The sequence below is a fragment of the Aethalodelphis obliquidens genome, unplaced genomic scaffold, assembly GCF_003676395.1.
Source record: "Aethalodelphis obliquidens isolate GAN/ISIS:26980383/991018 unplaced genomic scaffold, ASM367639v1 scaffold25, whole genome shotgun sequence".
NCBI lineage: Eukaryota > Metazoa > Chordata > Mammalia > Artiodactyla > Delphinidae > Aethalodelphis > Aethalodelphis obliquidens.
Window position 1 is genome coordinate 6,131,538 of NW_020837969.1, and position 26,426 is coordinate 6,157,963.

At 43.2% G+C, this 26,426-nt stretch overlaps 1 protein-coding gene and 1 long non-coding RNA gene across 3 annotated transcripts; both read right to left on the reverse strand.

The window, feature by feature from the left end:
* Positions 1-10,597: 10,597 nt before the first annotated feature.
* LOC113628720 (uncharacterized) lies at positions 10,598-16,531 on the reverse strand. 2 transcript variants are annotated; one of them, XR_003436200.1, is made up of 2 exons: positions 14,252-16,531; positions 10,598-10,869 (listed from the first exon to the last, which is right to left on the reverse strand). It is a non-coding gene; the product is annotated as an uncharacterized LOC113628720 (long non-coding RNA). The 2 variants fall into 2 exon arrangements; XR_003436201.1 differs by having other exon boundaries at positions 14,031-16,531.
* An 8,355-nt stretch (positions 16,532-24,886) lies between these two features.
* On the reverse strand, positions 24,887-26,082 carry LOC113628721 (beta-defensin 103-like). The gene is made up of 2 exons (XM_027122527.1): positions 25,911-26,082; positions 24,887-25,248 (listed from the first exon to the last, which is right to left on the reverse strand). Exons 1-2 carry the CDS (start codon positions 25,966-25,968, stop codon positions 25,103-25,105), a joined length of 204 nt encoding a protein of 67 aa, XP_026978328.1. The 5' UTR covers positions 25,969-26,082; the 3' UTR covers positions 24,887-25,102.
* Positions 26,083-26,426: the final 344 nt, after the last annotated feature.

Below are 26,426 nucleotides of genomic sequence, written 5' to 3' on the forward strand. Positions count from 1 at the left end.
TCTGAGAGTTTTCTTTTGGCTGTCGGACAGGTGTCTGTTGGGCAGGAGAGGGGAGTTATGGTTTCCTTAACAATCTCAGGGAGGCTGGATATGAGAGAATCACTACGGTGGCGTAAGGGGAGGCGGGGAGGGGTCGGGTCTTGGTCCTGGGACACTCCCACCCCCGGCTGTACTGAGTAGAGTGCAGGGTGGGAAGGGGCACGTGCTAAGGGGCGTTGTGGCATTGGGGACGTGCAGGCTGGAAGCACGTGGATACAGAGACTACCCAGAAGCATCAGTCCGCGTGGAGATGCGCGAAGAAGCCTGCTGGAAGCCGGGATTTGCAATGGCAGGTCAGAAGGCTTCTGCCCAAGGCTGGAGTCCTCAGGGAGGGGTGATAACTTTGTGTCTTGCTTGTTCACCTTTCTTGTCTAGGGCATGGCGTCCGCTGTACTTTGCTGAGTAGGTCGCCTCTCCACTACAGGTGTCACTGTCCCTCCCTCTGGTGAGGGAACAAGCCTTGACACGACGGGCTTTCTGCAGTTTACAAAGCACATCTAGGAAAGGAGAGGGGAGCAGGAATAGTGCCAAGTGCCCAGGAACTTGGAGGACAAAAGGAAGAACGACAAGATACACTAACGTTCTTCCAAAACCTAAACAATCACATGGGAAAGAAAAGCGTGTGCTCAGCATTGTGGTGATGTAACAAGGAAGACCAACACTATAGTTGGGTCCCAATCAATGAATAATTAAAGAAAATTCAGAGCAGGTTTACAGCTGAACAGTGGGCTAGGATCAGTGTACGTCAGCGTCTGTAAAGATATCCAGATACAGTTCCTAATGTAGTTTCTCCACTTGTTCTTACTCGGCACTGATTTCCTGTATGTTCTGCCTACAGGGATCGTCGTAGGACTTTGAATATTCCTGGTGTCTGCAACGTAAGTCTACAGTGTGCCCCGTCAGAATAGTTTATCTGTCCATGAGTGGAATGGTCTTTTAATTTTTCCATTACACAAGTAATGCATACTGGCCTTTTGCAAAACATCAAGAATCTAAAAATTATGTAGAAAAAAAAACATTATAATCCATTTCATGCTTCCTTTAGAATATAAATTAGTTTTTCTCCAGATGGATAATCAATCAACTCTGCATGATTTATTAAAGAAATAGTCCACTTCCCTGCCTCCCCACTCGTGTAAAGGCTGCTTTTATCAATAACTAGCTGTCAGCGTCTGCGTGGTCTGTTGGTGGCTTCTGTGTTTTGTCTCAGGGATTGTCTTTGTTCTTCGGTCAATGCCACATATTTCAAGCCGCAGCATCATCATAAATTATAACTGGTAGTGAAAGGCACCATGTTGCTCTTTATGAAAATAACCTTGTTTATTCCTGCACGTTTTCCCTTTACAGTGAATTTTAAAATCAGCTGGTTAATGTAAAAAATCTTTATTTTTACATCCTAATTTCTAAATTATCACTAGTCTATGGAAAGTTATGAGCCAATTTATCATTCTTTTAAGATGCTATAATAACTTTCACTTGATTCTAATAGCCAGTCCTTATGGAAAGAGACCAGTAGAACATCCTGCAGTGATCCCTCCGGGGGACCAGCCTCTGATGCTGGGACTGATCAAAGAGCTTCCATTTCCTGAGCACCGTAGAGCCCGGGGTCCTTGGTTCTCAACATTCCGGGGGTCGGGAGAGGCACCAGGACACTCCTTACTAGCCCCAAAAGAGCAGTTGGGCGGCACCATATGTTCCACAGAGGCCCAGGGAGGCTGAGAGAAGGCAGGTAGCTGCTGGCTCCCCAGGGGCGCCTGTGGGTCGGGTTGGAGGTCCTGGGTGGGCCGAGGCTGCTGAGATTTCCCTCCCCACCCGGGGACGCCGTCTCCAGCCCCCGCGGCCTGTTGCCTTTGACTCGGGGCCTCGGGGGCTTCATTAGCTCCAGGGGTCCTTTGGGCTCTTGACTCTCCCAGAGGAGGAAGCCTTCCCGTCCTATTCTTCCAGCACCCACATCTGGGGACAGCTGAGGAAGGGTGAGCCACAGCTGTCTTCCAGGCCTAGCCTCCCTGCCCCAAGCTTCGAGGGAGAGGATCCCCTTCCTCCTTCCCTGGTCACTGCTGCTGCAGCCTGCATCATCTCCAGACCCTCACCACGGAGGAGATGTGGCCCGTGAGCGTGACATAACCCGGCGGCGGTAGGAAACACTCCCTTCTGTGAAGGGGAAGCAGACTGGGCCGTAAGGGAACAGCAGGACTGGCTCAAGTGCCCAAAGTTTGCTGAGGGCATGGGAATCGGCCATGTTATTTAATTTACTGAGAGGGGTGGAATAGGCGGCTTTTTTCCCCTCCCTCTTCCCCTGACCAGAATAAAGTTTATTAAATTATTTTTTTTAAAAAAACGAACATCCTGCAGTGGTAAAGAATTCAGGATCTGGAATCAGATTCCTGATTCCAATTTTTATCTTACCACATACAAACTTTATCACCATGCTGAATACCTCTAGTCTTATTTTTCCTCATGCATGCCTTTAGGGATAATATTAGTACCTGCATAAGGTAAGGCTGATTTTCTTTTGCTTGTAGGAAGGCTGTCGTAATCACCTTCAACACGTTCCTCTTGGCTGGATTACATAAATGTGGGATGAGTCATCAGTCATCATCTTGGGATAAGAGGGGAAGCACAAAAATCCTTGAGCCGGTCACTCTGAAGACACTTGACTTCACAGAAAATGGAGATTAGGTCTGATATAAATACACCATCATATGCAAAATAGCTATAGTGAATGGGAACCTGCTGTATAGCGCAGGGAGCTCAGCTCGGCGCTCTGTGGTGACCCGGATGGGTGGGATGGGTGTGGGGAGGGAGGTTCAAGAGGGAGGCGATATATGTGTACATATAACTGATTCACTTCACTGTACAGCAGAGACTAACACAATAGGGTAAAGCAATTATACTCCAGTTAAAAAACAAAACAAAACAAAACCCAGAATAAGGGGGATCATTTTTTATGAGGGGCCCAAGATTTTCTGGGTGAGAAAAAAATGGAACTCTCACCCCAGCTCCTGGGAGTCTATGTTAGGGTCGGCGCAGCCAAAGCCCTGTGACAGAGGCAAGAAACAACAGGTTAAGGAAAACTAAGGGGTGGGTAGCTGCATGGCTGTTAGCATCACTCACGCCATCTTGGGCCCGAACAGCTCCTCCTGTCCTTCTGCCGATCCTACCCAGGACCGGACTGTGCAGTGAATCACTTCTCTGTCGTCAAGGGCCTTGTAGTTAATAGATATCGTTAATAATCATTAGGACCAGGTAGCCTCTATGCTGTGGGAGTCCCCAAACAATGGTGAAAACCTTCCCTGACGTATTCTCATGAGACTAGCTACCCTTTCACAAATCTTAACTTGGGAAAGCACATCCTATTTCCAACCACCGACCCGCATATTCCAGGTTAGCTATAAATTGGTCCCGTGGCCCCTTGGAGGGCAGAGTGAGCTGTGAAAACTCCAGGATCTCACCCTGTGAGTAAGTAAGGTACCCTCCGCAACAAACTGACCCACTGATTATACCGAGCGGCCTGCCTCGTGTTTTGGTCTCAAGATGCCTTTTCAGTTTGGTGGGCAAATTTCATTCCTTTCATCCTCCAACAGGGGCACTGAAGCCCCTGCCTCAAGACAGGGCCTGACTTGAGAAGAGAACTTGTTTTTTTTTTGTTTTTTTGTTTGCAGTACGCGGGCCTCTCACTGTCGTGAGGCTGTATGTGTCAACCCAAGAGAAGTGTTTAAAGTCTCTGATCCCAGCTTCCAAATTACGGCATAAAATTTCGGTTCATGACAAGCTCTTGAAGACTGGCCTTGTCCTGTCAACAAGCAAGTAGGAGGGACGACGTGAGGAAAAGGAGGTGCGTGAGACAGAATACTTTCCTGACCAGTACATTTTGGAGGTTCCTGGTTGGACTGTATTATTCCTTCCCCTGTATAGCGATCTCAAGACTTTCTTCCAAAAACAGATATTTTTGTCCTTTCTACGGGTTGTGGACACAGTAAAATGCTTAATTTATGTAACTCACGTACAAGTGTATGCCTGAAGAGGAAAAGAAATCGTATTCTTCCCATGCCAGGGATGTGCCCTGGTAGGAGCTTCTGTTGTAAGAATGAAGTGAACTGAAGAATTCACGTTTAAGGGATCAGCCCTGAATTAAATTGGAAAGCTGAGACCTCATATCGTTTTCTTTTTTCACTCACTCATTTATTTTGTCAACATCTATTGAACACCTACTGTGTGCTAGGAACTGTACTGGTAGCTAAGGATATGGATTCAATACTTCTTCTCTTATCCAAGTTGGGTGAATCAAGGATGTTTTCCCAGTGAAGGCCATGTATGAGTTGAGTCCTTAAAAAAATGAGTAAGAATTAGGCAGAGAAAGTTGAGGGAAAGTGGCCTAAGTGTGTTCCAATGTGAGGAGAACAAAATATGCCAGAAACATGACTGCCATTATGTTAGGGGTTAGTTTGAGAATCGGGATGTGATAAGAGATGAAACTAGAGAAAGTATGGCCAAAGGACGGAGGACTTGAGACACTAGAGAAATTTTGCTTCATCCCTTTAAGCTACAGGGAAACATTGAAGAATTTTACATGGAGGTGAGGAGGGGTTGGAAGCTGGAGAGATGGAAACCCAGAGGCCAGTTAGGGTATGATGCAGTGACTGGAGTGTAAATGTTTGAGGTTAAAGGGTGTGAATTAAGACATTTCCACCGGAGACCGGAATTGAAGGTTGGTTATTTAAAAGGTACCTGGGGAGTAGAAGCATGAGGGTTTGGTCATTGAGGGCGGGAAGTGAGAAAGACGATTTCTGTTAAGTCTGGCTCGCTGGGGGATGGAGTTTCCAGGAGTTGAGTCCCTAGCCTAGAGTTTAAAGGAGGGATCAAGAATGGAGATAATGGGGACTTCCCTGGTGGTCCAGTGGTTAAGAATCTGCCTTCCAATCCAGGGGAGTCGGTTCAATCCCTGGTCGGGGAACTAAGATCCCACACGCCACAGGGCAACTTAATAAGCCTGCGCACCATAACTACTGAACCCATGCACTCCGGAGCCACAACTAGAGAGAAGCCCGCATGCCGCAATAACTAACTAACTAAATAAATAAATAAGAAGAAGAATGGAGATAATGATTTCTGAGACATGAGGATTCTTCCGGGTGATAAATGAAGGCTCACAGGCCAGGCGTCCAGCAGAGACTGAGAGTAATAGAGCTGAGAAGCAGAAGCTGGAGGTACCGAAGGAGCAGGCAGGTTGAGATGTGACCTGTGGCAGCTTCAACTGCAGCCATTCCGGTAAATGGCCCTTCTGTTTCCCATCTGGCATCACGGTGAGCAATTCAAAATTGCCAGAGATCTCTGGGGTAAAAACCATTCTGATTACAGCTCCGACCCTAATTGCCTATTTCAATAATCATGTGTAACTTGAATCTCTATTTCTGTTCCAAGATCCTATCCAGGATACCACATTCAGTTACCATCTTTCCATAGTTTCTGGGCTGTGACAATTTCTCAGACAATCTTTTGGATGACTTTGACAGTTTTGAGGAGTACCATTGGGATACTTTGTAGAATACCCCTCAGTTTGTGTTTGATATTTTTCTCACGATTAGACCAGGGTTATAAGTATGTTTGTCACGGTCTGCATTCTGTTTTTCTGTCCACATCGAGTTGATTCTTTTTTTTTTTTTGATTTACATATAGTCAAATTCAAATTTTGTGGTGTAGAGTTCTAAGGTATTTGCAAATGCAGAGAGCTGTGTACGCACTACCATACTTCTCTACAGGTTACTCTTCACAGACCACCCCTCCTGGGACCCCCTAACCCTGAGCAGCCACTGGTCTGGCTTCTAACTCTACAGATTTGCTCTTCAAGGGGGTCATGTAAAAGGAATCAAACAATCTGTAGCCTTTCCATCTGGCTTCTTTAGCTCAGCAGAAGGCCTTTAAGATCCCTCTGTGATATTCATGAGTCAATCATTTCTTTCTGGCTACATAATATTCTGTGGTCTGATGTATCAAAATTAATCCACTCGTTGAAGGACCTCTGTGTTTACCATTTGGGGCAATTATAAATTAAGCTGCTAAACACATGCGCATACAGGTTTTTGACAGGAACATACATTTTTCTTCCCTCAAGTCATATGGTAAGCACACGCTTAACTTTACAAGAGATAGCCGAACGATTTTCCAAAGGAGCCTTAGCATTTTGCATCCCCAGCGGCAGTGTATAAGAGTTGGATTTGTTTCCAAAAAAAAAAAGGTTGATAAGAAAAAAGATGACCAAGAAATTGTATCCTGACTGTTTCAGAACAGGAGATACTAAATTATTGCTGAAGATTGAATTTCCCAGCCTAATCAGCAGACTTCTGCTATACAACTCAAGTCTTATCTGTTCTGAAGACAATCCCTTGTGTTCTAAGAAAATGGTTCTAAAGGAATCTCACTATTTGGAAAGGCACCTTTGGAGAGAAGAAAAGAGCCGTTACCTCACTAAATCTTGGTTTTCTGAAAAAACAGTGGGTTGGTCTCTGTTGTCTGAGTTCCAGTTCTACGGGTTGATGCCTAAGTACCAGCTTAAATCTTTCGGCACCTTCAAGCCCTTCAGATCAACTTATGTCCTGGCTCTTCAGTAATCAATTGGGAGCCATTGCTTGATACCCAAGAGTCATTAAGGGTATGAAAATGAGAACAAAGTGAGAACAAAGCCTCAGTGACTTTTCATACTATAATACACACACACACACACACGCACACACACACACACACACACACACACTCAAAGCTCCTATCCCCAATCCATACATTTATAGACATATATTAACAGGTTATAGGTGGCTTGGAGAACATCCATTTCAGTAGTTACAGGTGCAGAGACTGAGACCTAGAAAAGGAAAGGCCTGTCTAATGTTAATCAGCTAATGAGTGGTGTGACCAGACTTAGAACTTACATCTCTCCCATCCGATTCAGGACCTCCCGTGCCCACAGAAACACCCACGCGGGGTCCATGTGAGTGGTGATGCTTTTATTAAGCAGAAATCAGTGGCGGTGAGTGTCCCGTGCTGCTCTGGGGATGCTTGGGTGCTGAAACTAGGCTCTGCAGCAGTGTTTCTTCCGACTTCTGCATTCTGCAGGCAGGATGATGCACCCGTGGGTTGTTTGATGTTTGCAGACACCACCCATTTTTCCACATTCAGTGTTTTTCATCTTTTTTTCATTCCCTGAAAAGGAAGTGGAGGTGAAAAAACAAAACAAAACAAAACAAAGAAATAAAGGCATGTTTAACCAAAGCTACCAAAATTCATCTTATATAGCAAGGAACTCCAAACTGCAGTCCACAGGGACACAACTGGCCCTCTCCTTGTTTTGGTGTGACTTACAAGCTTAGAGTGTTTTTTACTTTTTCTTTAATTGTGGAAAAAATCTCAGAAGGGGCCATAAGACCGTTCTGAGGTCTTATGTGTCTGTGGTCACTTTCACTCTGCAACAGAGATGAATCCTCATGACAGAGACCTCATAGTCCACCGAGCCTAAGATATGTATTACCTGCCCCGCCCTTTACAGAAAAAACGTATTGACCTCTGTGGTATAGTGTCTTTCCTCTTTAGATGAAGAAACGTTAGGTCAGAGAAAGCAAGTAACTTAATTGGGCCACAAATTAGGGACATACTTCATTTCACATGTCCTTCATAAAAGTTTCCTCAAGGGCCTTCCTCTTTCCCAAAAGGGCAAAATCTTACAAGCACAGAGCACAAATTAGACAATAAGTGTTGTGGTGAGAATTCTCACTCCTAAATACTGTGCCTCCTATGTCGCTGCAATGAGGGCTGCACGGATATTGTAAATGTCACAGCCGTGGCATGTAGTGAGCAGAAAGCAGGGCGAGAGGAGAGAGAACCTAAATAGTGTCTTAAGTCAAGAGAGCAAACGACAGAGAGTCATGAGGAAACAATGAATAAGAAGAGTTTCCATCCGAGGTTATAGCTTTTAGGGGAACTATGTTGTGATGGGAAAAGCGTACGCAACCAGGAACTGGGAGACCTGGCCTCTGAGTCCTGCTTCACCACAAATAACGAGACTTTTCTTTTAGGAGCTGCAGATTCTCCTAATTTTTCTTAAGAAGGCAAGGTAAAAATAATGATATAAATGCTATTATAAATGTAATTCCTATAGATTTATATTCATATTGTAAATATGAATGAATATGTTATATCCATATATTTAACCTTATTATTCATATTATATAAATATGAATATATCATGTATGTCAATACCGACATCTCCATCTTCATCTATATCTATATTTAAATCCATATGCACACACACATCCACATCTATATCTGTCTGTTGTTTAGCTTCATTACGCTATTCACCAAACAGGGCTGAGTCTCTCTTTTCTTGGCAGAAAGTGGGATTCACCTTTTATGTGATTAAGGGGGTCTAGGACTTGCTTGGTTAATGAATTTTGAACAGAACTGATGTTTCCCTACAGGGCTGGAGCCCTTAACTGCCATCATGAGAGTCCTCAGAGCTCTTTCCTTTGACACAGAGACCAGCAGCCTTCATGATGGGAGCTGCTCCGTCAGGAGGGTCGGAGCGGCTACGGTGAGTAGAGCACCCCGTGGCCGTCACGGGTTGGTATCATTTGAGCGAGAATTAAACTTCTGCTCTTTCAAGATGCTAAGATTTGGAGGCTGCTGTCACCACAGCATAGCCTGGCACGTGCTGACATATGCGTAGGTTTGCCAGGTAAAACGCAGGACACTCAGTTTAATTTGAATTTCAGATGAACAACAATTAATCTTTTAGTCTAAGTATGACCCACGTGCTGCATGGATCATACTCAAGCTAAAAACAGTTGTTGTTTATATATAATCCAGTAAGTAAATCTGTTTTCTGGGATTGTTGAATATTTAATAAAAACATGGGCTTTGGAATCAAACCCACTTGGGCTTGAGTTAAAGTCTTCCTTACATACAACCTGCACGACTTTGAACAAGTTACTTCATTTCTTAATCTCATCGGTAGAATGGGGCTAAAAATACTTACCCCATAAATATGGTTATGAGGAATACATTTGGGACAACACATGAAAAGTTTTGTGTTGATAAAGAGGAAGTGGTCAATAGTATTTGCTATTAGTTATTCACGTGGAAATGATTTGTAAGCTGTAAAGTCCCCTGAGACTGTTGTCTATCACCATGACTACTTTTAATTACATTTATAATAGCATTTATATCATTGGTAGTTGGTTTGCTACCAACTAATTAAGGGCAATCACGGGAGAATATTTTGCATTTCTTTAAGCTTCTCTTCCCTTATCTGTAAAGTGGAGCATGTTGTCTATGCTATGCTTCTTTCAGATACGATATTGTCCAGTTGCTACATAGACCAGCGCATTCCTGGATGATGAATCAACTTGACCTTCCCTACTCCAGGCTCCGAGGTCATCCACCATATATCATCCCACCAGTTGGATCCACAGCTTACCTGATGTTGTCTGGATAAGACATACAAGTAAGAGAAAGAGAAGGTATAGTAGCCTCATGATGGGAAAGGAATTTTCAGGATTCCAGGTGGAACTGGCAGTGTCAATGGGGGCAGGTGATCTGGGAAAGAATTTGAAAAATTCAGCTAGAGAGAAAAGGCTTATATTCCTACTAAAGACGTTCGGTTAGGGCCTGAGCATAACCTGAGGACGTTCAGTGTTTCTGCATTGATTCTCACTTCTGCTTATGGCTCTGAAGTTTGGTGGGGTTTTTTGAGAAAAATCAATAAAAACTGAACTCTTTTAGCAAATCATTCATGCATTCACCTTTACTGCATGTCTCTGCTCCTGTCCGTTTCTCCTTTCAGAATAAACACCACCCCCTCACACGTTTTAGAATTTAAAAAGGAAAGGAATTTTGGAAGTTGAAATGATCTCTCCATTTTTACTCTCAAAAATGTTTTGCTACCATTTTAAGGGGAGAATTGATCCATCATAAGCAAGCTTACCATGCCAAGGTCTTGTACAGACCACCACCAGGTGAGGCTTTAAGGGCTGGAGGCATTACGTCAATGTATTCTTGAGTTAAAACACAGAAGTATACAAGGTAAACCATTGACATTTCTCTCCATCTCTTCCTTCTCGTCATCTCAGTTTTGCTTTATAGTGTTTATAGCTCTCTTTTTCACTGTATGTAAATTTCTAAAGTAACAAGTCCTGTTTTATTATCTCACATTCTCAGCACCTTGAACAGTGCCTGACAGAGAACAGGTAGTCAAATATTTGTTTATGTGAATAGGTCCTAGTATGGAAGAATCAATTTATGGGTGAATGAATAAATGGTAATCTGCTTACGTAAGTCAGACTTAATTCTACAGACTAGCTGTGAGGGTCTTACTTCCTTGGCCCCAGCACCAGTACTACTTTTATAATAATTAATAATAAATAATAGAAAAGAAAGTATAGACTAAAAGCTTGTGTCCACATTTCCATCTCCTATACTTTTATACCGAAAGCTATCCTTTTTATTGACTCCCTAAATATGCATGTATTCCCACCCCTTCTTCAACCACGGATGTTTCTCTCCTGAAAACCTACCTTGCAATTGGCTTCTTCAGCCTCCTCAGGCTGTCTGCTGCCTGCCCATTCAGGCAGGGACACCTGCGAGCACCTGTCCGTTGCCACATAATTAGGGGTCAGATCAACAGTGGGCAGAGGAAGGGCGGAGTGAGGTCATAAAGGATGTATTATGATCCCCTGTTGACTGGAGTCATCTTGGTGGAGTGGTGGAGTGTTCTGAAACCCCCTGAGAGGGTCTGAGAGGAAGTGGGGTCTGCAGACACGCCTCCTAAAGTGTTTTGCTGAAAAACTAAGCACAAACAAGATCGAGCTGCTGAATGCTGTAGTGTCAAGGAAGAGGTGTTTGGTTGGCTTTTTTTTTTTTTTTTGCGATACGCGGGCCTCTCACCGCTGCGGCCTCTCTCGCTGGGGAGCGCAGGCTCCGGACGCGCAGGCTCAGCGGCCATGGCTTACGGGCTCAGCCGCTCCGCGGCATGTGGGATCTTCCCGGACCGGGGCACGAACCCGCGTCCCCTGCATCGGCAGGCGGACTCTCAACCACTGCGCCACCAGGGAAGCCCGCTGTTCGGTTGCTTTTAGTTTTTATAGATTCAGTAGAAGGGGACAAGGGGTAGAGCTGGTTTGGGTCTCGCCCACGAGTAAGCAAGGGAAACGAGATGCAGGACCCAGGTGGAAAGGTTTGCCTTGGACCAGAGCGTGAGCCCATTAATTCATGATTCACATGGAAAAGCCACCCTCTTCTTGCTACTGAAATCAGAAGAGTGTTCCTCCCTTGCAAGAGTCATAATAAGACACTTAGAAATGTTATGGCAATAAAACACTGACAGACCTTTTAGGATAACACTTAAAAGTTAAGAAAAAATTAAAAATTGAAATTCCACTAAAGAATATGATAAAAGTCTAATAAACAGTACAACCAAATCACACTTAAAACCAGATAAAGGTTGTATGATAATAAATTAAGCTAAAGAATAAAGGTTAAGAATAAAAGGGATGTCAGATACAGGAGGCATGAGACTGAGTTACAGCTACAGCCATGGGATTAAAAGGAGGAAAAGGAACAAGAACTCAGAACTGGGAACAAAAATGAAATGTTCAAATTAGAAGAAGTAGAATAAGGACTTGGAAAGTCAAGGAAAAGCTTGAATGTTGGGAAACAGATAAAATAAAGTTTTGGTTGAATTCCTGGGCCAAGGAAAACTGTCGAAGGGTTTTAAGAACATTAATGTTTGAAAATATGATTTATAGGATCTCTTTCAAGCTATCACCTAAATTTTGTGTGTGTGGCTAAGGAAGAGATTAAGAAAACTTAATGTAACCCTACAGACAATGAAGACCTGGGTGATAGGAATAAAATTCCAATGGAATGATTTTACTCCTTCCTGCATTTTGGGGCAGGAATCTTTGTGGAACGCGTGAAACCACAGGGCACAGACGGCATGCTCTGCCCCTCAGCCTCTGGTTTGATCTCCACCCAGTAAATCCCAAAGTGCAGTCTTGAAAGGAGAGCCTTTCACATGACACTGAGCCCAGGGACCCTCTGAGGGAGGGGAAGTTGGCAGGTACACCCTGGGCTTTTGTGTTAAGAAATAAATATAAAAATGTGTACAATATTCAACAATACTGGCTATTGCCCATTAAAAGTCTGGCCTCACTGAACCAATCTGGGATCTTTGGTGCTATACCCTTTATGCTCTCAGCATATAATTTGTAAGTAGTAACATAAGGCTGACGAGTTTAAGAAATAAATATCGTAACCAAAACAACACCAAAAAGCCACATCAGAGTGATTTAGCACTGAGAATCAAAACATTTATTCTGGGGCTTCTCTGGTGGTGCAGTGGTTGAGAGTCCACCTGCAAATGCAGGGGATACGGGTTCGTGCCCCAGTCCGGGAAGATCCCACATGCCGCGGAGCGGCTGGGCCCGCGAGCCGTGGCCGCTGAGCCTGCGCACCCGGAGCCTGTGCTCCGCAACAGGAGAGGCCACAGCAGTGAGAGGCCCGCGTACCGCAAAAAAAAAAAAAAAAAAAAAAAAAAAAAAACCACGTTTATTCTAGGAAGCTCCTCTCCAATTGGCAAAAGTAAGATAATTTATAAAATGCTGCTTAAGCATAAACATTGAAGGCAACTATGCAGGCACTAAAACAGCACTTAGTTTCCATTTTCTTTACCTTGTGTAACTCTGCCTCACTATTTTGTCTCATTGGGAGAGAACTGCTGAGACCCATGGGCAATGCTGCCCCGTAGGACTTTCTGTGATGATGGACATGTTCTACATCTGTGATGACCAATATGGCAGCTATTGGCCACATGTGGTTATCAAGCACTCAAAATGTGGCGGGTGTGACTGAGGATCTGAATTTTAAATTCTATTTACTTTTAATTAATTAAAATGAAAAGTTACATAACCACCCATGGCTAGTGTCTACTGTATATAAGACAGCACAGGCTTAGGCATCAGAGCAATATAGTACTCAGCTCAAGGTTAGACCTTTCCTGGTCCACAGCCATCTCTTTTCCATTCTTGCTGCCTATCTGAGTGCCTGGCCCATTGTACACTTAGTATCTGAAATGAAGGTATTTCTATTTGTCATTGTTAACACTATTAGTTTCTTTTTCCTCATGGTTTGAGAATTCCTCTCTGCTTGGGAGATACCAATTTACTAGAATGTCAGAGCTGGAAGATACATTACAGCCCTTCCAGTTCAGGAAGTCTAGTCTAGTTTGGCCTTGATGACTGAATGTTTCGGGAGTGCTGTGTTGAGAAAGATTCTGAGGCTGCATGAAGCCGTCTCGCCGAGAGCGAATGCGCGTCCGGAGCCTGTGCTCCGCAACAGGAGAGGCCACAACGGGGAGAGCCCCCCGGACCCCAAAAAAAAAAAAAAAAAAAAACCATGAACCGAAGGTAGCGCTTTCAGGGGCATGTCCTGGAGGACCTTCCCGCTGAGAAGGCAAAGCACGGAGTGCTCCAAACGGCAGTTCTCCAAGTCCAGGCTGAGCCTTACTACCCTCTGGGATTCTCTGGTTACCCAGAGACTCTACCCTTTAAATATAAAGATTTATTTATTAATTAATTTATTATTTTTTTTAATGGAAACCTTTTTTCTTTTTTTTTGATGTGGACCATTTTCAAAGTCTTTATTGAATTTGTTACAACGTTGCTCCCATTTTATGTTTTGGCTTTTTGCCCCCGAGTCATGTGGAATCTTAGCTCCCTGACCAGGGATTGAACCCGTACCCCCAGCATTGGAAGGCGAAGTCTTTACCACTGGACTGCCAGGGAAGTCCCAATTATAAAGATTTATAAAGCAACATTCTGCACTTCTGTCCTTGGACGAAATCAAATTTTTTGCCTTTATTGAAAAAGAAGAGTCGCCTAACAGAGGCTTCCTCTGTTTCCTCCACATGAAAAACAGTGAGGAGATGGACTTAGGAGCTGGTGACTCACACATAATGGCTCAGAAGCGGCTGGGAATTGTGCAGGAAGGTTCTCAGACTCCTTCAACACCAAAGGACACAGTGCTGGGTTCTCGTGAGCAATCCATACAGTTTATTTAGTCTGATCGTGTGGAGACAGGGATGAGGGACAGAGAGAGGGAGAGACAGAAGAGAGTGACTATCCTATCCTTTCCACCTGCTCATCCCTCCGGCTTCCGGGGCCCAGCTTACCTGACACAGGCAACAGGAACACGCAGGAGGTAATGGAGCCTCATGCTGGCATCTGGGGAGCTTTACAGCAGCTGACACTGGAGAGGAGGCTGGGCTTTGCCCTTTTTCAAGGTTCCAGGTTACCCGGAGAATTCAGTATTGCTACAGATTTGGTAATTACAGAACCTCTGCCCTGTGTCTCATGGGAAGGGCCTTTAGAACACAAAGCAGAGTCAGTCACCCTTATGCTAATCAGGCCATGGGAAACCCCAGGAAAACCTTTTCTGCTGCCCTTGGGACCAGAAACTTCTTCCTGCACTGAGTTCCGCTGAAGGGTGGGGGGTGGGCTGAGGGGCGGGGCCTGTCTCCCCTGGGGAACAGACATCTTGCCGCTCATTTGCTTGCCCCTGGGATCTTTGAATCTGCCCACTTTGTTTTTTCCTGAGAGTCTGGGATTGTTTCATGCCAAACCAGGAACTAGTCCATCCCAAGGCAATTTCAGTCCGTGGGCATGAAACAGGGCTTGCTGAAACCCAGCGTCCCTAGAGATAGCCACATTTTTCCAGGCCCAAGGAGAGCTTTGGGACACTGAGGGAAGAGAGACCCCCACCTAGGCAACATTCATGTGAAAGTCTCCCAAAATGTGTCATCATCTCAATGGGACAGGTGGTGGCGCAGATGCGCGCTCCGTTTCCGTTCAACAGGGAAAGATTGGAAGGATGATGCTGTCACTGGACGCATCTCCTCGGTCTAATATCATGAAGCAGGGACAGCCGTGGAGATCCCTCAACTGGGTTACTCAGGGCGACATCTGTCACTAAGTGACTTTAGTATTTGAGAGCCTGTGGCCTGTCTGCTTTTCAGAAATGCCAAAGCTCGTGATCAAACTTGCCACTTGGATCTTGTGGTGAAGCTCGGAGTGGAACTGCAAGTCCTTTATGCCCCCTGGGGGACCCAGTCCTGAAGGAGCCCCTGGAGCTTCAGGTCTGTTCGAGGTCTCCCGCTGTGGCTCAGAGCCTCTGAGGCTCAGCAAAGCCAATGGAGGCCGCCGGGAGTGGACAGAGCCCCGTGCCTGGCCCCCGGGGGGTAGGGTTTTTCTGAGGGAAAATAGGTTGTATTAATCGTGAGTCCTTCTGCTTTAGCTCTAAATGATGTTTGAGAGAGATGGACATCTACTTATGCATAATTATCTATAAATAATATATGTATCTATTTATAGATTTTGCAAACAAAATCTCTACTACAGGGTCAATTGGATAAGTGCTATAATACAGCACTGGAAAAAGAAGTAAAACTGAATCGTGGTCTACCTTCTTCTTTTAAAATGCTGTGTTTTAAAGATCTATGGTTTGCAGCACAGCAGAGATTTTTTTTTTTAAAGGAAGCTGATGATGTTGTCTTATGTGCAAAACCGGGCATGGCTTTCCACAGCAGGAAGTCTCTGAAGGGGAGTGAAAAAGACGGCTGGACAGGGTGCCGTAGGGAGTTTCAGAGGAGTTCCCCTCCAAGCTTCTGGTGTAGTCACTATTGGGACACAGGGACACGGCCCTTGTCAGGAATTTTGATGACTGCAGCTGCTTCTTTTCCTTGGCAAGGTCTAAGGATGACTCCTTTGCAGCTATGTTTATCCTGGAGATAAAGCCAAGGGGCATTTTTGTCCATTGAGGCAGGATCCTGTTGCTTCAGCAAGGAGGTCACACACTAGTGGAAATATGCGGTGTCTCACCAGAAACCAGAGCTGTAGTTACAGGATTGGGGGAAGGGTTGATTTTAGGTAAAATCTAAATGAATTGTTAGTTTTCACAGGCTCAAAGCAAAACAAGGCTGTGTGGAAAATGGTTACCATCATGCCTGGGCTGAAAGGTAACTCATGGTCCCATTCTTTAAAGGGAAGATAAAGGCTATGTCCTCAACCCTTTTCACCTGTGACTAGGAAATTGATGCAGTGTCTCTCTGGCAAAGTGGCTCAGTTCTCCAAGCAAGAAGGGGTGTCCCGGGCTTCCCTGGTGGCGCAGTGGTTGGGAGTCCACCTGCCGATGCAGGGGACACAGGTTTGTGCCCCGGTCCAGGAAGATCCCACATGCCACGGAGCAGTTAAGCTACAATTAGCAGTTAAGCTACATCTTCTTCTCACCTAGTAAACATGTTTTTTGTTTCTTTTTGTGTTTGATTTATTTCGCTTAGCATAATGTCCTCCAGGTTCGTCTGTGTGTTGTCACAAATGGCAGGATTTTCTTCTTTTTATGGCTGAATAATATTCCATTATATTATATTAGAATATAATATACTCCACATTTATTGGAATATATTATATTGGAATATAATATATTCCACACTTATTGGAATATATTATATATTATTATTACCTCCAATATATGTATTCACATTTTCCTTATCCATTCATCTATTAATGGGCATTTAGGTTGTTTCCATATCTTGGCTATTGTGAATAATGCTGCAATGAAGATGAGGGTACAGATATCTCTTTGAGATTCTGATTTTATTTCCTCTGGGTATATACTCAGAAGTGGGATTTTGCTGGATCATATGGTAGCTCAATTTTTAGTTTTTTAGGAAACCTCCATACTGCTTTCCATAATGGCTGGATCAATTTACATTCCTATCAAAAGTATACAAGGGTTCCCTTTTCTCCACATTCTTGCCAATATCTTTCATCTTTTTTTTTTTTTTTGCTAGTAGCCAACCTTACAGATGTGAGGTGATATTGTGGTTTTGACTTGCATTTCCCTGATGATTAGTGACATTGAGCATCTTTTTCTAAACCTGTTGGCTATGAGCAGCAAAAGAAACAATCAACAAAATGAAACAATTAACAAAATGAAAAGGCAACCTACAGAATGGGAGAAAATACTTGCAAATCATATGTCTAACAAGGTGTTAATATACAAAATGTATAAGAAACTCATACAACTCAATAACAAAACAACAACCTGATTAAAAAATGGGCAAAGGAAATGAATAGACATTTTTCTAAAAAAGACCTACAAATGGTCATTGGAATTTGGATAGAGATTGCATTGTATCTGTAGTTGCTTTTGGTAGTACACCTTAAATTAAAAAAAAATAATAAGAGCTTTACCTTGTAGGAGGTGATGAATGTGGGTGTAGATCACTGCCACCTGTGGCAACTCCTTGTTTACATAATGCTGAGATGCAGAACTGTTCTCATTTTCCTACTTGCCTGGAGGGTGGGCATACACCTGAGGCATCTTGTAATTCCCTTTTTCCCCCCTTAATGAACCTAGTGAGAGCTCTAACAATTGTGTTGATCCTCTCAAAGTATCAGCTTTTAAAAAAACTTTTTCTACTGTTGTTCAACTCTTCTATATCTGATACTTTGTCTGCTTTTTCTTTTCATGACAAGCAGAAAAGTGCTGAAATACCCAATTGTAATTGTTAATTTGTCTGTTTCTCCTCTTATTTCTGTAAGTTTTTCTTTAAGAACTTTAAAATTCTGTTGCTAGGTACATTCTGATTCAGTATTAATATGTGTTCCTTTTTTTAAGATTTTTTTGATGTGGACCATTTTTAAAGTCTTTATTGAATTTGTTACAATATTGCTTCTGTTTTATGTTTTGGTTTCTTGGCCCCGAGGCATGTGGTTCCCCTAACAATTTCCCCCTGAGAGACTTCATACTCAAGATACTTCTTGGAAATTGAGGCAGAGGTCTTTCTTCTGTAACTATTTCCTTCTGAGAGTGAGTGTAGTCCTGCCTAGTAGCGTTGAAGTCTCTCTCCACCTGATCTTAATCGACATATTCTGTGCCCCAAACTGGCATTTACCCTTGTAGTAGCAACAATTTAGCCTTAAACTGTTGGACTCTGTCAGAGATTAACCTGGTAAACAGTTGAAACAGACAGGGGCCAAACAGGAAGCCTAACAGGGTGGTCATCATCAGGCCCAGAAAAGAAAGGCAAAATTTGGGGTGAGGGCTGCAGGGTGTGACTGTCTTCTGATAGTTGGTGACGAGGTAACAGGGTGGTGCTCCAGAAATGTTGGGCTCAGCCTGAAGTTACCATCCTCCACCTGGGCGGGGGTCCCTTTTCTGCCGAAGAACTCAAAAATGTTGTTATGTATACTCCTTGAAAGGGAACCAGGACCATGCCCTACAAGGCTCACCAGGATGTGAGTCTTGTATGATTAAAATCTCAATCCCTTGGTCTGCCATTTTGGTGTAACAGACCCAATTAGAAGTAGTTGGAGGAGTGACAACTGGAATTTTAATAGACAAAATAAATCTTATTCCCTGAGGAAATCAGAAGAATAAGCCTGAAACCCAGTCTGTACCTTGCACCTTGGGGAGACTTGTAGCTGGGTAGCCAGTTGTTTACTTTTATCTAAGTAGGTTTGAACTTCTGATGTGGTGTTAACTTATACATAACAGGAGCTATTGGCCACCAAACATCTTCTTTTATTTATTTTTTTATTAATATCTGATCTAAAACAATTTCATTGTCTAAAAATTTAATAGTTACAAGAGGATACCTTGAAACCATAAGGCTGCAGCTACCAGCTGCCAGCAGGCATTGTTTTGAGAATGGCTGGTGGCATCCCAAGTCTGACACAGCTCAGAAAACTCAAGTTCTTAGCAGTATTTGCTAAGTATTCTTCTTAGTTCTTAGCAAGAACTTGTCTGAAATCACATCCATAATGCCTGAACCGCATTGGATGTCTGAACTGCAGCTACTCCATTTTGACTTTCAGTTGCATTTCTCTCAATGGCCAAAGTGGATGTCAACATTAATCATTTGAGTGCTTTTCTAGATATGAGAAGATGCAAGAATTTGGGCTCATAAAAATCTTCTGACAGTATCTAACTATCTGAAGTCCTGTTCTACTAGTTTTTCCAGAGCACAGAGAGCCTCCTTTCTGATCTCCACCCTGAACTCCTTTCAGGAGGTGTTGAAGGTCAGCAGTTGCAGCAGGTCATAGTTTAATCCTTGTAGAGGTAGATGGCAAGTGCCAATTTGTAGGTGACAGAACATCCTCACGGTCATAACTTTGACCGTGCTTTGGGAGGCATTTCATCCCATGGTGCTAGGAATGCTCGTTCCCAGGTCTGGTGAAGATTTTGCTGATAGGCTACTCAGTGTGCTGTTACTGGACTAGGCCTTACTAGTAGACAAAAGTCTTTGGACCACCTGTCTTAGTAGTCTATTTTGGTCCAGGAAAGTGTTCCCTCTTGCTGCTTCTTCCCATATCTAGAGTTACACTATCACAATCACTGATATGAGATTTTGCTTGTTGCTCTGATGGAGCTGGAGTAATAGAGAAAAATTTATATTTATGGCCAGGGTCAGAGCAGGTATTATTAATTGGCTACGTGAGGGGATCCCACCTAGTAATATCAACAGTGGCTTGAACAGGACTATAATTTTTTCTTTAAAATAAATTTCCTAAGGGCTAACCAATGACAGCCTTGGAATGAAGAAATCCACCAAGGTAACCCAGAAGTACTAGACACAGGCGATTGGCCACAAAACCAACAATTGGAATGATTTTTAAAACTAGCATAGGATCATGCCTATGACAGAAAAACATTTGATTGATTCATATGCAGGCATCCAAGAAGTCGAGAAAACATTATAAATGATCATACGAGTCAGGTCCAGGGTCTTGTGCAAGCTGTCTACTTCTGATGTCGTCTTCTTCTCATCCTGTTGTCAGTGAAGTTTCGCCTCCGTTTGAGCATGGTTTTAAGGTGATTTTGAGGTCAGCTATCCCCTCTGTAGGCCTGTCCAGTGCAGGGGCCCTTTGTGAGTGGAAATTAATGCAAGAGTCAATTCCCTTCAGTTTCACTGTGCACGGGCTATGTAAGAGTACCTGATAAGGGTCCTTCCATCTAGGTTGGAGAGAGTTCTTTAAATTATGTCTTTTCCAGTATGCATAATTCCCTGGTTGCAGGTCGTGGGGCATCTGATCTTCATCCAAAGACGGATTACTGAGATAAGCTTCAGAAACAGACTTAGAGGGTCCTTTTAATAATTCAATTAGACTTTACACTAATATAACATAACAGCAAGGAACTACGTGAGAGGTGAGTCTTTGTAAATTCAGACCTCCATTAACAAAACTGGAATTTAATATTCACTGAAACATAATCTTTTTCTCTCTAAAATTACCCTCATTTTTTACCAAATATAAAGAAATTAAGACTAGTTTGTTTGCAGAATAGGTCTGATCTCAATAAACTTGGCCTGATGATTTATATAACTGTAATTGATCATACAGACTCTTTTTTTTTTTTTTTTGCTGAATCTTTTATAAGAAGTCTCAGGCTGAACTTTTAAAAGACCTCTCCAGGCCAGGAAAGTCAAGCCAAGGGCTTATCACAGATTTTGCTTAACAGATTTAGGTGAATTCATCCCTTTTCAAGGTCACCAAAATACCTTGAGATTTCTGTACCTGTTAGTGAGTGGCCTTCCTAATTTATCTGATAAAGCTGATGGGAACCTAAGAGTTTCCAATGTCTGGAGGAAGCAGATAGAGAGAAAAGATACATGTTTCAGTTCTGCTTACAAATGTATAATTTACCAAATTACTGTAAGTCATAATTAGTTTGAGGGGAAGGTTTTCCTTCCACCTAGAAAACACAGATTTAAACCAGTAATTTTTCAGATAGAAACCATAAAATTTATAACCATATTCACCAGTTCACTCAGTCCTATGTAACTAATCCTTTTTATTAACAGATTTATGAAGTCATCAGGTTTCCCATTAGAATTTTTCAATTTCTTACCCAGTTCAGCTTTCTGGTCTGAAAGTCAGAAACTTATATTTATCCCAAAGCCCTTTCTATAAATCCTCTTGAAGAGGAAGCATTTTTGCAAAGGCATCAGAATAAAACCATAACTAAAGACAATGACAAAAGAGTTACAAGAAGGTACGTTTAAAATCTGATTACAATGCAATTGACAAAGAAACTTGATTACTGTCGTGACATATAACACTTTAAGATAATAACTAGAATTATGACTGATAACATTTTATCAGAACATATCACATTTTTAGGAATCACATATAATTTCTAGAATATCTATATTAGTAACATTTAGCATATAATACAACCTAAAAAGATGTATTACTCATTTGACAACACCTCCTATCTAATTTAACATACCAAATGAACCTAATTAGTTTAATATCTCTCTTTGGGATGTTTCAGGGGCCCTTTGAAGCATCCCAAAGTTAGCTAGAGGTCAAAGAAACTTCATTACAATTTGATTTGGGAAGTTTCGTCAAAAAAATATCAAAAAGGTTTAGAACACTCAGTCACATGGGATCAGGGGGACCCCTTCCAGGGCCCGAGAGTGGGCTCTTGTCTAACACTCAGAAGTGCATTGTCCGAAGAGACACACTTGCTGACAAAGCAGGAGACTTTATTGGGAAGGGGCGCCCGGGGGGAGAGCAGCAGGGTCATGGAACCCAGCAGAATGCTGTACCGCAGGGCTCGCAGTCTTGGGTTTTATGTAATGAGGTTTGTTTCCAGGTTGTCTCCGGCCCATCACTCTGACTCAGGGTCCTTCCTGGTGGCACGCGCATCACTCAGCCAAGATGGATTCCAGTGCAAAGGACTCTGGGAGGTTGGCAGGACATATGGACTGGTGTCTCCTCTCTCCTTTTGACCTTTCCCGAATTCTTCCTGCTGGTGGTAGCTTGTTAGTTCTGTGTTCCTTATCAGGACCTCCTGTTGTAAGATAACTCATGCAAGTGGTTACTATCCTACCTGGTCAAGGCGGGCAGTTTCAGTCAGCGGTTCCCCTAACAAAATGACCATCTCTCTCCTGAAGACAGTGTCTAGAGTCTTAGCATCACACGTTATTCCATCATGTAGAGCCAGATTTCCATCTGGTATCATTTTCTTTCTGCCTGAATAATTTTTTTTAATACAGAACAAATTTGCTGCTCAGGAATTTTCCTAGCATTTTGTTGTTGTTATTATGTTTAAAGTTTTTACCTTATTTGAAAATAATAGACTTCATTTTTGAGAGCAGTTTTAGAACTGAATGAAAGGTACAGAGATTTCCCATATACCCTCAGGAGCCCCACTCCCAACCTGATGCCCCTTGCTGGTCTTCTGTCCTGGAAATGAGGATGTCCTGTGCTGTTTGAACTTTGATCCCAGTCTCTTCGACTCAGAAGAATTGCTGGTCTGTTTGGGTTCTTCCTCTCTAGGCTTTAGCCTGGAAATCTGTCTCCTGTAGAGGCCGGAGACTTCCTAAGTTTCACCTCACTTGTTTTCATCTCTCCTCAGTCATCGTCCTGCACTGCTTGTGTCCAGTGTCTGAAACAGTGGTTTGACACATTTTGTCTGGTTCCTTAGCTGTGTACTGTAAGAGGGCAGTTCCTGCAGCAGTTTTTGTTTTTTTTTTTTTTAATGATGAATCGTGGGGTCCAAGCTCTTGTCCTTGAGTGTCCGCTCCCCTCTTCCTACGAGCCCAGTGCCTTGACTGGGGGCTAGAATCGGAGGCAATGAGCCTCCCACTCCATTGGCTGGAATCATTCCGTATCAGCCTCGAGAGACCACTAAATACTTAGTTGGAGCAATGGCTCCAACGCCTTGGAATGTACTTCAACTCACTAAACACTTGTTGAGCAGCTTTTGTGTCAAGACACTTAGGCCAGAAGTGATTAAGACAAGGTCCTTGCCCTTCAAAATCCTTCGACCAAATATGGAGATTGGAAATATGCAAATGTATACGATGCAAAAATTAAGCAGGACTCAGCTGGAGTACTTAAGTCAGAGCCCTGCGGTGAGTCAGGGGAAAGGCTGTATTTGTTTGGGAAATCAGCTGTGTTTTCCAGAAGGAGGTAGAATTTGAGATGGCCCCTGAGAGGTGGCTTAAAGTTTGGAGACAAAGCTAGGGGAGAGATTATATGCCAGACATGAGGTCAGCCAGAACAGAGGCAAGGATGAGAGGAAAACCAGTGGAATGGTTGAGGAAGAGTCAGGCTTCCCACTTCTCTGAGGTGTAAAGTGTTCAGAGGGACCTGGGAAAAACCCTGAGGGATGCACTGAAGTTTCAGAGGTAGATTTTTTTCCTACATCTTTATTGGAGTATAATTGCTTTACCATGTTGTGTTAGTTTCTGCTGTATAACAAAGTGAATCAGCTATACGTATACATATGTTCCCATATCTCTCCCCTCTTGCGTCTGCCTCCCACCCTATCCCACCCCTCTAGGTGGTCACAAAGCACCGAGCTGATCTCCCTGTGCTATGCGGCTGCTTCCCACTAGCTATCTATTTCACGTTTGGTAGTGTATATATGTCCATGCCATTCTCTCACTTCATCCCAGCTTCCCCTTCCCCTTCCCCATGTCCTCAAGTCCATTCTCTACATCTGCGTCATTATTCCTGTCCTGCCCCTAGGTTCGTCAGAACCATTTTTTTTTTAGATTCCATATATATGTGTTAGCATATGGTATTTGTTTTTCTCTTTCTGACTTACTTCACTCTGTATGACAGACTCTAGGTCCACCCACCTCACTACAAATAATTTTGTTTCTTTTTATGGCTGAGTAATACTCCACTGTATATATGTGCCACATCTTCTTTATCCATTCGTCTGTCAATGGACACTTAGGTTACTTCCATGTCCTGGCTATTGTAAATAGAGCTGCAATGAACATTGTGGTACATGTCTCTTTTTGAATTATGGTTTTCTCTAGGGTATATGCCCAGTAGTGGGATTGCTGGGTCGTATGGTAGTTCTATTTTTAGTTTTTTAAGGAACCTCCATACTGTTCTCCATAGTGGCTGTACCAATTCACATTCCCACCAACAGTGCAAGAGGGTTCCTTTTTCTCCACACTCTCTTATCTTTGATAAAGGAGACAAGAATATATAATGGAGAAAATACAGCCTCTTCAATAAGTGGTGCTGGGAAAACTGGACAGCTACATGTAAAAGAATGAAATTAGAACACTCCCTAACACCACACACAAAAATAAACTCAAAATGGATTAAAGACCTAAATGTAAGGCCAGAAACTATCAAACTCTTAGAGGAAAACACAGGCAGAACACTCTATGACATAAATCACAGCAAGATCCTTTTTGACCCACCTCCTAGAGAAATGGAAATAAAAAGAAAAATAAACAAATGGGACCTAATGAAACTTAAAAGCTTTTGCACAGCAAAGGAAATCATAAGCAAGATGAAAAGACAACCCTCAGAATGGGAGAAACTATTTGCAAATGAAGCAACTGACAAAGGATTCATCTCCAAAATATACAAGCAGCTCATGCAGCTCAATAACAAAAAAACAACCCAATCCAAAAATGGGCAGAAGACCTAAATAGACATTTCTCCAAAGAAGACATACAGATTGCCAACAAACACATGAAAGGATGCTCAACATCACTAATCATTAGAGAAATGCAAATCAAAAGCACAATGAGGTATCACCTCACACCAGTCAGAATGGCCATCATCAAAAAATTAGACATAGATTTGATGGGGAGAGGCTATGGCATATAGATGAACTGGAAACTCAAAATGGGTGACAAGTAAGTGAAGAAAATATTTCAGGAAGAACGAGGAGTCCTGTGTCACTGGGGTGCAAGATTTGCAAAAGAGGAATAAACTCTGATAACCCCGGGAACATCAGTTTAGATCCTCTCGTGGCTTGCTCTAGAGATAATACTTTATTTGAATTAAAGGTGAGTCACCAGCACTTCCCAAGTTGCCTGTTTGGTAACAACTAGCACAATAACCAGAATTAAAAGAAAAAAAAATAATCCACCTTCTAATTTTTTTGTGAAAAATCTTTAATTTGATTTGGCTTCTATAGACCCCGCGGGAGCACTTTCACACTTGGCGACATTCTCATCGCGCTTCTGGATTTTTCATCTCTCCCTTCGGCAGCATTTTCGACCACTGTTGGAACAAAGGCCTAAGGGTATCTCCCTCGGAAGACAGCCAAACAGAGCACACCGGCCGCCTCTCATTCTGCAATAATACTTTTGTAATATATTTATGATTCTTCCACTGCCTGCAATGAAGAAACGGAAAGCACGGGAAGGTTTCAGGAAGTGCAAGACCTAGGCTTTTGGAATTCCTCTCGTAACTGATCTGTGGCCTTTCTTTTATTTCTTTTTCCTTTTTCTATACCATCAGGAGTAAAGTAGAAGGTGGGACTAAGCAACGAACAACGCGTCCATGGGTTCAGCTCAGTCATAAACCGCCGGAGTGCTGAGAAAGTGGCATGACCACGGGCAGCCCCCCTCGTGAACTGACACCTGGGAGGCCGGGGCCACGGTGGTCCCCCGGGACTCTCTAGAGGCCAAAAGACTCTACCACCAACCACTAAGCTAATAAAAGGTAAGTCTGTGCTTCTGTTCTCGACTGTCAATTTTTCCTCTTGGTATTAAAGTTTTACATCACTTTCCTCCTGTCTCATTAACAGGTATAACGGCCTTCCCGGGAAGGGGTGGCTTTTGTGATCTGGTTTTTCTCTTCAGAGTGAATCAGAAGAGATCGAGACCCTTACTTTAAGGTTCTTAATGGTCTTTGTCAGAAAGAAAAAAATTGGTTGTGGCTAGTTCCCAGACAATAAATCTATTTGGTCTAAAATTCCCAGAAGAATGGAGAGGGCTGTCTCTGAATTATATATTCTCAATCCTTTCAGCCCTCTCATTTCCCAGCCCCTCTTACCTGAAACAGGCAGCAAGAACAAGAAGAACAACACAAAGAGAAGGTAGTAGACCCTCATGGCTGGCCGGCTTCGCAGCTGCGACTGGACAGGAGGGTGCAATGGCTCACCTTATAAAGGCTCCAGGTCCACAGCCACAGGGAGAAGCATTCAAAAGCTGCAATTCCTGTAATATTACAGCTATGACAATATGATGTATTTCCTGATGCTTCATGCCAACGTATCTTACAAAGCAGACCACGCCCATTCCTCCCAGGAGTTAATTACAGACCTAAGGGGGACACAGAGCTTGATGCGAGCGCAGGGCTGTCCTGACACCTCTGAGCTTCTGGGTGCTCGTGTATGTCTGGCTCAGGTCTGGCTGCCAGCACAGGTGGGAAAGACCTGCCTGCTCCTGCGTATGGAGTCCTAGGACATGCAGCTGGGAGCTCACCTGTCTCCACTGTGGTCCTTCTAAGTGTTTGCCTCTTCCTAAAGTCCTGCGAGAGCCCGAGGGCCACTGGGAACCACATCGGTAC